This window comes from Rhipicephalus sanguineus, chromosome 9, assembly GCF_013339695.2.
Source record: "Rhipicephalus sanguineus isolate Rsan-2018 chromosome 9, BIME_Rsan_1.4, whole genome shotgun sequence".
NCBI lineage: Eukaryota > Metazoa > Arthropoda > Arachnida > Ixodida > Ixodidae > Rhipicephalus > Rhipicephalus sanguineus.
Window position 1 is genome coordinate 8,122,351 of NC_051184.2, and position 11,778 is coordinate 8,134,128.

The following is an 11,778-nucleotide window of genomic DNA, read 5'->3' on the forward strand; positions in this document are numbered from 1 at the left end:
AATCATGTCACATCATGTTATATATGTGACGTCGTAGTGACGTCATGGTGTCACAAATTTTGGCGATCTGTGACGTCGTGATCACGACATATGGTGACGTCACCGCGTGATGATAATCTGTCGCACCACTTGCGTTGACGCCGACGGTCAATTTTCACTTTTGATGAGGCATCTTTTAAGGATTTCGCCTTATAAAGGAGCACCGACACAATAATTTTGCATCTTGTTTTTTCTGATGCAATAGGTAGCTAACGAGCCACTTATCACGGCTCCAATGCTCCTAATGGTAATTTATAAATTAAAACTCAGCGGAGAAATTGTTCAGCCATTGTCGGAGTCATTAACATTACATCGTTTTGGCGCGGGTGTTTTGAGAATTAAAGCGCATCAAACTACTTTTATGACTCCTTTTTGTGGCTTCGTTGTGTTGCGGGTTGTAACATTACGTTGCTTTAGAGCAATTTACTTCTTCGACTGCGTAATTTACGGCGCGTAAAGCGATATCCAGTGTTTGAAAAACATGTATACGATCACCACGCGTAGAACTGTTTTTGCTTGTAATGTTGCGAGTGGTGCGATTCATAATCTACGTAAGATCAATTAAACACTGCCATGTAAATAATTTACGACAAGGAATTGAACCAGGAAGGCTAGTATTAGAATCCGCAAATTCAAGAAAAAAATGAAGATGGCAAGTTGGTTTATTGCACTTGTTTTTAACGTCCTAAAAGCGATTCAGGCAGAGAGACTTCCATCGAGGTCTCTGCCGCGGCTAGGTTTGAACCCGCATCTTTTGGGTCACCAGCCGAGCACCGTAATGCCAGTGACAAAAGAATAAGAAAAGTTTAGGCAAGTTCGGGTATCACTAGATAATCTTATCGTGAGGGAAATAACTTTTTTAACTCTATGCTGTGAACTACGGAAATGGCGGTTGTGACCTGTTCATGGTACCGCACTCGCTTTCGGACTCGCTTTCGGAACAAGCAGGCCACAAATACATAGCCTTCGAGATTTGCATTTACTACTCGGAGGCAACCATCGCTGCGTAGCAGATTTGACCACCTCATTTGCTGATGTTAAACATCAACATCATTTGCTGATGTTAAACCGCAGCACGGAAAAGCATGGCCTTCGAGATTAATGTTTATTATTTGGGTAGGCTTCGTTAAAAAGTACGATTCATTTCAGATCTGAACGCGAAGGTAACATTGCATCAATATATTATTTCATATAATTACGGTAATTGTGTTGTGACGAAAGTAACCGTTACTTGGTACGCTGATCCGCCGTGTCTGAGCACAGCGAATTCTGCATTTCATTGAAAGCAACATTGGCCAGCGTTGTCGGCGTGAAACTTTCGTGCTTATTGCAGCATTTGCATGCTGTTTATTTCGATTAATACACTGCTCAAAGTGTCAGTATGTATTGGCGCACCTTCCAATTACCAGTGTCGTTGCGTCTAGCACAAAATGTTCTGCCGAGAACCGTTCGTAGTGTATCTACGCCGCGTGTGTTGTGCGCTGCTCACATTCACACATCCCGTAGCAGACGCGACGCGCATCCTCAAGGCAGGGGCCGATCGTTTGTTCTACAAAACCCGTTCCGTTGGCTCAGCCTATTCTTCGATTTCATGTATCTCAAGAACCAGTGGGACCCGGACTTCAATAGGTCTGAGTTTCTTGAAGGAACGAAGCAGGTTTGTATGGTGGCTTCTGCAGAAACCTTTGCTTCAAACACGTATTGTGAATATTGAATGGCTGGGCGAGCAAATTAGATGTCTTGGTTGGACTAAATTGACCTGAGATCTTTTCCTGCAATACTAATGACTGCACTGCCAGTGTCTGCGAATATTGGTCCCAGTAAGTGCTATGGGAGTGTCAACAATAACTCACAGGGTCCCTTATGCATTCGCCTAAGACGACTCGAAGACGAAAGCCGTCGTCTTCTTTTTTTTTCTCACTCGATGTATTGATCCTCCCCCGCCCCCCTGCGAAAGCTTTCAGCACTTTACGTGGTATTGCACTGCCTCCAAGATCGAAGGTATTGCAAGCTTTTTGCACGCCACCTGATTTTGCACTGCCTCCGTGATCGGCCCACCTTGACCAAGCGACAATGTCATGTGGTGACGTCATCATGGGGCGTCATGATGACGTCATTAGTTTTGGCGATCTGTGACGTCATATGGTGATGTCATCATGTTATGATTTTTTGCATCACTAGTGTTGCTGCTGAAGCCAACACTCAATTCACGTGTTCGATGAGGCATTTAAGGCTTTCGCCATAAAATGTCTCTATATGACATGCGTGTTTTTTGTTTCCTTCATGTTCCGTTGTCACCAATATCTCCTTATTTGCTGCAGGCGATCTCTACTGTCCTCTCGCTTATCGCAACCCAACGGCTAGATGACTTGGCTGGGCTCGTAAAGAGAGAGGTGAGTATACAGTAACGGATTGTCGCAGCTTCATTGTATTTGTTATTTTGCATTGCATACAGTGAAGTTCAAGCACAGTTTTTGCAGAGCCACTTTAACCTTGTTAAGACAACTTGTTCGGCGTTTATTTATGTTGACTAGAGTGCATCTATACCAAAAAAAGAAAGCAAACTCCTGTTGAGCTAAAACTTAGTGTTTCCATTGGTTTGCCAAACTATTCACAACTGAAGAAAGCTCACACTTGTCCTCCCTCAAACATTGACTCAAGCTCGCAAAAAGTCCCTCATTTTATAATTTCGTCCATTTACACTTGGCAGCACTCAGTAATGTTCAAATCACTTGCTGATAGTCAGTCACACCCATATTCATGTTGTGATGCTTCATACTTGGGTTTACTGGCTCTCACTCCCATTCATACTTACACCCACTTGTAACCTTGTCCACTCGCCATGCTCTATCTCTCACCTGTGAGATGAGTCTTGTGTGATTGACTAGGGTGGAGGAAGGCCAAGGGTAGTGTGCATTACTGACAGTTTTACGTACTATGTTGAACACCCCCAGTATTTGAAACTTCAGGTTGTCCAAATAAGAAGACACATTTGCAAGACAGGGTACGTAGGACAAGCGCATGTCCTACATACCCTGTCTTGTTACTGTGTCATCTTATTCGTACTACCTAAATTACCAAGTCTGTTTAAAGGGGCCGTAACACCCAGTGCTCGATCATAATCCGTGTTATGTTGGTTAATCCTGATGCGTTCACAGGCAAACTGGCGAAATTATAGCGTATTTGGTCGAGCACTTAACTTATAATTGAATCTTTTGATAAAAGCGCTAGTGGGCTGAGAGCCAGGCAACAATGGTGCACTCGCAAATTGTGACGTAATAAGCTGCTCGCTGTGCGAGCATCAGCATTCCGTCGAATGATTTTGTTCCGTCAACAGGTGCGCATGCAACCGAGCTGTTTCAGGTTTTTTCAGCTTGGCATTAAAATTGAGCAATTTGCAGTGGCTGAAACTTTGGTAGAAGACGACGGCTCCGTTCCATGCAGCACATGACGTCACACACGCCGTGCCAAAATGGCAATCGCCGACGGTGGGCGGTGTTTACAGCTGGCTACTTCTAGGGCTTATTTTGCACTAAGATGTCTTTTTACGGTCCATTTTTCATATATTCATATGCAAAATAGACCCCCTACTTCTGTTTTTCACTGAAAACCGCAAATTGTTGGGTCACCGTGTCATGGCCCCTTTAACAACACACTGGGCTCTGAACTAGCTCTACTTGAATATTACCCCAATATGCATACAACCTTGTTTCTTCTTATTTGCAAGGCCTAAAGCACCAAGCATGGCTAACAACACGTTAGGCTGCGAACAAGTCCTGCTTGATTACCTCAGTATACATACCTCGTATACCTCAGTATGCAAGCAACCTTGGTCTCCAGCATAGAAAGAGTGAAGGACTGCATAGCCCCCACTGTGTGCACTTCCTTGTTATTTTTTCCTCTTAATCGAGCTCTCTGCCACTTATCCAACATTTCTTGTTATCAGGCTGTCAACCAATTCATCCAGGAAGTTTCACAGGAGTTGGGTTATGGAAACACACGGCATCTCAATGACCCTGATGATATCGTTGCCATGCCTCAGAAAGTGACACTTCAGTCTATTGTTGGTAAGGTGCACATCTGATCACTTTTATAATAATGCTGTGCTTGAAATGGCATTTTGCTAGCGTACTGATTGTGTGAAATCACGTGTTCCATGTAGGTAAACATTGTCTGGAGACGGCGTTGATGTTTCAGCAACCTGCCTTCTATTGCATTAGCATAGCAAGCACTTAAAGCTATGGACTGTGCTATGCAAAACATTACTGGCGATGCTGCACCCGCCATTTCATCAAGCTTTCATATTGTCACGAGCTCTATATATTAGGGGTGCGCGACTGTTTTATGATATTGAATAACAAAAGGATAATGTTCTGTTAGTTTTGTTCTCGGAATAATCACTGCTAAGAATATTCTTCTAATTGTCTTCGAATATTTGTTGTCATGACTGTACATAATGAGAAAGTTGAAGCAAAAATGTGATGTTTTGTCCGATTGAACAGTGACGCATGCCGTGCTGTGTCACTTGAGCATCCGTGCTTTCATGGCTCTTTGCAATCAATTTCAATAAATTGTTAGGTATGCTCTTTGGCAGTGCAAATTGTTAGGTGCTACTATTTATTGATGCAGAACCTGTGTTCTCTCAGTGGATTAATTATAAAAACATTTCATTACAACATACATTATGCAATAGTGGCACTTTCTTTCACAACTCTTTCTGTTTAAAAGATTGTTTTTTTTTTCTTCTTGCCATCGCTGCAGTTGCAGAGGTACACACAGATATGAATTTGCCCACAAGACTGCCTTTCTAAGCCTCGTATAATAATGCGTGACCACATAACCTGAAATTGTGGATTTATAAGTAAACTGCTTAGTTATGTGCCCTATAACACCCCCTTTACATTTCTAATAAAGCATGTGTAATATGGTGAGCAATGTGATGACAGAAACATTGCAATGTGTTGGGTATGAGAATGCGAAAATTGTTTGATGTTTGTACTGGGAAGGCTGAACATTATTTTCAGACTATTTAGAATATTCTGTTCACATTCAGTTTGCATTCAAAAACGACTGTTCGCCCCTGCCGCATAGTATGGTGGGACCACTTCCCCCGCAATTCTCAGAAGCCATACAATTTGCTCAGCAGCACTGTTATCCATCACGATTCTATCAATTGCGATATTTTTGCACCTCACCTTTTTCTGGATGGATTGCTCAGCATACATGTCCCACCCCAACCCCTTAAAAAAAATCGGACTGATGATAATTAGCATTTCAAAATTATTACAAAGATACATACTTCCTCAGCTCATACGGTCTGGCGTTTGCAGCAATCGGCATGCTGACCTTAGCTAACAGGGTAATGATGACTTCAGCTATTAGAGTAACTTTGGGTAAAGCTAAGAGCAAGGGTTAGGGTTTGGCAGGTCAAATGATGCAAAGGACAGTTACTTACTGTTTGTCAGAGTAATAAAGTGGATGCAAAGGAAAGGGAAAAGTAGAGGATAATATGGGACCATTAGGTTTGCATGCATATGGTAGACTACGACATACAACTTGAATAACTAGAGGCCACTGCAGTAGCTTTCATTCTGCATTGGACTGAAATGTTATGATGATCATGATTTTTGTAACTATTACACATACACGGTATTACACCTCACAAGCCCAGTTCGCTCGTTGCCAAGAAGTAATGACTGGGAAAGGATTAATTTGTGGGCATGCTTCAGCAGGAGAATGAGAGTGCTTTAATTCTATTGGATCAGATAATCATCTTTTGCAGTTTCGTGACAGAAAGCTATTAGTAAAACATGAGGTGCCATTGAAAGTCCTATTAGTGCTGGTTATTAGCAGCTGGATGTTACATGAACCATCTGATTAGCTATGCTTATCACACCTGAATATTGATGCAATCTGCCATGATGGTAAATTTATCTTCTATGCTGTAGTACACCATTGCACATAGCCATAGGTCAGCAAAACATGTAGAGCTCACACAGACTCGTTCGAGAAATATTCCTTGCGCTGAGAGCTCACTCGGACTCACTCATCAAAATTTTCCTCAAACGGAATCACTTGGACTCAGGGTCACTAAAATTTTTCTCAACCAGACTCACTCGGACTCAAACTCACCAAAATATTACTCGCCCGGACTCACTCAGACTCACGGCTCGAGCTGAGTTTGAGTCAGTCTGAGCGCGTCAACTCATGAGAGAGCTTGCCGACCTATGCACATAGCTGATTTGTGATTGAAAATGTCATGCTACATAGTAGGCTAATGGTTATTACTTTGTCTTCAATTGCAGATCATAAATACTGCGACATTCAAATGCAATTCATTGTGGTGAAAAACCTGGAGAGGGAACAGGTCTCATCAGACATGCCTCGTATCTTGATGTGCTTTATTTTTGCCAAGTTTCATCGCAACTACACTGCAGGAGTCTTGCCTGAATGGACCATTACGAAACTGTCGCTGTTGCGAACGTCTTCGATTTCGTGACAGTGTTGATGTTGCTATCAGTGTGTGTTTGTATTCAGTTATGCTGTATGCTTGGTGGCTAGCACCAGGTGTATATTGTGTATGAGCATAAAAGAATTGACTTGCCTCACATGGAGAATGAAATATGAACAAGTGCCGAGAGAACAGACACGCATTTGTACAGATTTTTCTCGACTATTAAAAAAAAAGATTTACACTACAGAGCCTTTGTATAGGAGTGTCTGTCATTTAACGTATTTCATGTTTGGCTGCAAACAATGTTTTCAGTGTTTTTCAAATAGTTTATGCTACCACAAGTTGTATGACCCCCGCTATGGCTAGCTGCAGTCTTTACTGTGCCACTGTACACGTTTCCAGAAGCCTTTTCTGTGCTGCCAGCCATTTTCCACATTCACAGAGAGGTAATACCATGACATAACCGGTTACCGATACCCCATTGTCATGTTCTCTAATGTAAAACTCGGGCATACTTGTTTTAGAAAAATAAAAGCTGTTGAAATAATGTTGCTTAAGGGTCCTGCAAAACTTTTTCAGCGTGGTCAGAAAACGCTGCCGATCGGTAGTCTACGCTCCCGAGAACACGCGAGCCAAACATTATAGCGCAGCACGCGGCCTGGAATTTGCAATAGATTCTCAGTCAGCTAAAGATCGCTTCCTCTTCTCTCGACAAATGATGCTGTTTACTCAAAATCACTGCGTCATTGACTCAGGTTCCACGGCATTGGCTGATTTGAGCATGGCGAGCTCGGTAGTTACTGCGGCCGCCACGTGCCCTTGCGCGCACGATCGCACTGAAAGTAAGCCGCGGGTTTGAAGAAAAAAAAAAGAAAGAAAAAGTGCTTAAGGTCACGAAGCGCACATGACGTGTCTTGTGTCCGTGTTTGCACGCCCTGTCTTTTCAGAATTAGTACCTTTTTTCCGGTGCCATCCCACCCTGCTTTAATGGACTTTAACCCTGCTTAGCTTCCAGTGCTTTCATTGGGACGGGATAAGTCTTTGTAACTCCGCTCATGCTGGACGGATTCTTAAAATTTTTGCGCCTGCCCATTCGTGAGGCAATAAGCTCCTTTAGTGGAGCCATTCCATGCCTACTTGAAAAAGTGTTTCAGGGCCCCTTCAAGGACAATGCCTCGAGCCTGTCATTCTATCGTGAATGCTAAACATAAAAATTGTTTCCTTTTTCCACATTATTGAAGCATACTTCACTGGATAAAAACTCTTTTTATATGTTTCCGTTCTGCGTTTTCCTTTTCATGATAGCAGATGGTGCCGTTTTATTAGGAAGTAGCAGCAGACAGTCTGTAGACCCTACAAAGTAATACACTGCACCGAAATGAAATATTTCACGTTTTATATCGGAGAGACTGAACAGACGTAACTAACTGAAAGTAAGCAGTTACATGGATTGTGTGCCTAATTAACACTAGTTTACAAATTCCTTCTACGAAATCCTTAGTTGTGGTGCTGCACCTAACAGCGCATTTGTGTACAGGATCCATTTCACCTTATCTGAGCGTCAAAAACTTAATAAGCACTTGAAATTTGGCCTGTCAAACACTTTACGCGTTTGTTTGACTCTTCGGCTGTGGCTGTCAAATGATTCATTTTGGGGCAGTGTTACCAGGTGGCACAACATTTTTGTGTAGGTGGTCAAGAAAAGACGGAAGTGTTTAGAGTGTTGGTGCAAAAAAAAAAAGGAAGAAAGAAAGGTCGTGATAGAAGCAGTCTCCTTACAAGAATAAGTAACTGTACAATAGAAAATGGAGCCTTGAATAATGGAATAAAAGATTAGAAAGAGGTAACCGATATGCTCCGACCAGGGGTGTAGCCATAATTTTTTTCGTGGGGGGGGGGGGGTTGGGGGATGGGGAGGGTTGTCAACCATTCAATATGGATTTTCATGCATCTGTTTGTATGTGCGTATGTTTATATCCACGTGCAAATTTCAAACATTTTGGTGGGTGACGGACCCACCCCCGGCTACTCCAATGGTTCCAAGCATCTCGAAGTGACAGCTTGCACATAAAAAGTTATGTACTGCGGTGATTGCACCTGGTGCACCGGTTCAAATCTCACAATATAAATTTTATGTAGGGATGGGCGAATATTCGGGCGTTTCGAATATTCGAACGAATATTAAAGTATTCGAATTCGCTTCGAAATGAACGAATATATGTATATTTGACCGCACATAACCCCTTGTAAAGGTGGTTTCACTGCACAGTCGGGTTGCTGTGCCGTGAAACTACCCATGCAGGGGAAATCTGCACTGCCGCGAAGCCACACTTCAAGCTTAAGTGTACATATTTTTTTTAAGTTTAAAAGCGCATTATATGGGCTTATATTCACTAAGGATAGTCATTTTTAAATTGTAACGTATTGTACCCCTTATAACTTGCACTCTACTGCTATTCAAATCTTGATAATATTCAAGCTTGCTTCCACTTCATTTGAAACCAAAAAAGTGACAATCACTCATACCTAGTTCCAATCCTTAAGAATATTGTGCAAGGGTCGTGACAAAAATGCTCATTTTTCCTAATAATATGTGGTACATGCTATTCGAACGATTCGATTCGAAATTATTCGACCAAATCACTATTCGCTTCGGATTCGCTTCGAACTTCAAATTCACTATTCGCCCATCCCTAATTTTATATGTTACGGGAACCTTGCGGCAAAGTGGAGGCAAATAATGATTCACATTAGAATGAAGCCGCTCCGTGTACAAATGCGAAACAAGCCGCTACCAATGAGCAGCGTTTGAGGTTCCTATAAAGAATAGTATCTAGTGCCATAAATTCCATTCTGCATGTCAGCACAGAGCCTTGATCTCAACGGACTTGTATGCACATGCGAACCCCGCCGCGGTGGTGTTTACTGCGGAGCTTAACGCTGCCACATGATTAGAGTGTGCTGCTGTGCCAAGCGGTTCTGTCCCGGTGTTTAATCTTGATGTGTTTATATTAATAATCACCGGATACATACCACTCGACGTCGTATGTCGAAGACACTTGGCTTCGCAGATGTGGTTCTGTAGTGTGGCTAGGGTGGCTTAGTGTGGCTTCTATCCAACGTGGACGCCCATACAGAGCGCATGCGCGACCGCGAATGCTTTGGGCAAGGTTGTGTGCCGCAGAATTTCAGTGATTAGCTATTTTATCCATGCACTTATAAGGCTCTGTTGTCGCTCTTTGAATAAATAATTGTGACTACAGTACTGTTTGTGTTGCGTACGGCCTTGAAACTTGAAAGCACTGTGCCCACTTGGGGCGAGGATGGCATGTATATATTAATATAATCTTTTTTTTTTTTCTTTCAACGAAACTAATGCCTTCCGACACGAGGGCACTTGGTCGGCCCCAAGTTGGATGTGGTCGCATGCGGAACACGTCAGGTTATCGCTTTATTTATTTACTTAATACACGTGATTCAACCATATATGACGACAAATAATGCATATACTAAAAGTAAGCTTGACAATGAAAAGTAAGACGTAATTAAAAAGGACAACAATAAAAATAGAAGATTTAAGATTGCAACCTGGGTTCAGTTATACAAATTCCACTTGGTTAAGTACGAAGGTCAATTAAAATTAAGTCAATACATCGACTGAGAAAAAGAAGAAAAAGATGGCTTTCGCCTTCGAGTCGTATTCGGCAAATGCATTAGGGACCTGCGAGTTTTTAATGGCGGATCTGTTTAAGCTTTTCATAGCTCCGGGCAGTGCGAACAAAAATTATCATCATCATGAACCGGCACGCGCTTTTTTCGTCCTCCTCTTCACCTTCTACTTCGCTCCCACATACAACACGTGTACCGATTTGTCTGGCGTGGGAAGCAGTAGCTCTGATGGACGAGAGAGTCAGAAAAAGAGAGAAAGAAAGGGAGAAAAGGATAGATAGACAGAGAAAAATAGACAGCGAGAGAAAGAGATAGAAAAAAATAGACACAATAAAAGAGATAGAGAAAAGAGAGAACAAGCCATGTATAGTATAGTATAACAAGGGTTGGGAAAAGGAAGTGATGATGATGAGGAGGAGGGAAAGCAGGAGGTGAGAGGGTAACGCAAGGGAAGTGAGTCTGAGAAAGAGGAAAAGGGGGAGGGAAAGACCGCCAACCCCGCTGTTTCCTGTAAAGTCCCTGAAAAATTTTAGTTTCCTGAGCCTTCGCACGACCTCTAGTGCGTAGCCGTCCTTTTCTTTCTTCTTTTTCTTTGTCTCGTGAAGGTGCCCTGTGCGTATGACATGGCTTAGGCTTAATGATGACGCTGTCCAAACGAGTCCGCGTCGGCACCTTTGCCGAGGCCGAGGAGAAAAAAGTGTCAAGGAGCGCGTGCGTGCGAGCGAGCGTTGCACGCGCCAAGCATCCGAGAACGTCAGTTCGCAACCGTCCGCCGTGACCTTCCGCTGCGATCTCTAGAGACGACTGCTTGCCCTCAGAGGCCTTTGAAAGGTGAGTGCGCGCAGCCAGAAACGACGCCTGCAGAAATGCTTCGCACACACGTGAAACGGGGTAAGGCAGCCCAGCTAGCGCCCAGCCTTAAGTCACACTGTCCCTTATGCATTTGCCTAAGACGACTAGAAGGCGAAAGCCATCTTTCCCAGTCGATAGTATTGATCCCGCCTGAAAGCTTTCCGCACCGGACGTTGTTTTGCACTGCTTCTGCCATCGGTCCACCTTTGACCAAGCGACGATGTCGTGCGATGACGTCATCATGTGACGCCACGAATTTTTGCGACCTCTGGCGTCATGACTTAATAGGGTGACGTCATCACATGACTTTCTTGCATCACTCGTATTGACGGCGCCGACGCCGACGGTCACTTTGAGTGTTTGATGAGGCATCTATAGGATTTCGCCTCAATAAATGCAGCTGGCAACTGCGATTTCTGCGCTTCTCGGCCGGCCGGCCATAACGGAAGCCTCAACTGGAATCTTTCAGAAACGTGAGCTTCTTTTAGTGGCTGTGGTCATGCACGCAGTAGCAGAGTATTTGTTTTTTTGTTGTTTTTTTGCTAACGGATAGATATGTTAAGACCTTCTGCCCCTTTTGATACGACTTCGCTCTGCGTTCGCTTCAATCGTGCTGCGTTTGCGCTCCCCGGAGACCAATATATTGTGAATCCTCAATTCTTGTTTCCGTAATAAGAAGGTCTCGCGATTTAGCAACATTTCACTCAAAATGTTTGTTGATGTGCGCACTTTTCTAAAGACAGCTTCAATTTGCAAACAGAACT

The 11,778-nt window shown here is 43.2% G+C and overlaps 1 protein-coding gene across 1 annotated transcript; it reads left to right on the top strand.

Moving 5' to 3' along the window:
- The first annotated feature begins 1,325 nt into the window (after positions 1–1,325).
- On the top strand, positions 1,326–6,547 carry LOC119404554 (uncharacterized). The gene is made up of 4 exons (XM_037671098.2): positions 1,326–1,696; positions 2,361–2,432; positions 3,986–4,106; positions 6,345–6,547. The coding sequence occupies exons 1-4, from the start codon at positions 1,421–1,423 to the stop codon at positions 6,536–6,538; spliced, it is 663 nt and encodes a 220-aa protein (XP_037527026.1). The 5' UTR covers positions 1,326–1,420; the 3' UTR covers positions 6,539–6,547.
- The last annotated feature ends 5,231 nt before the right edge of the window (positions 6,548–11,778 follow it).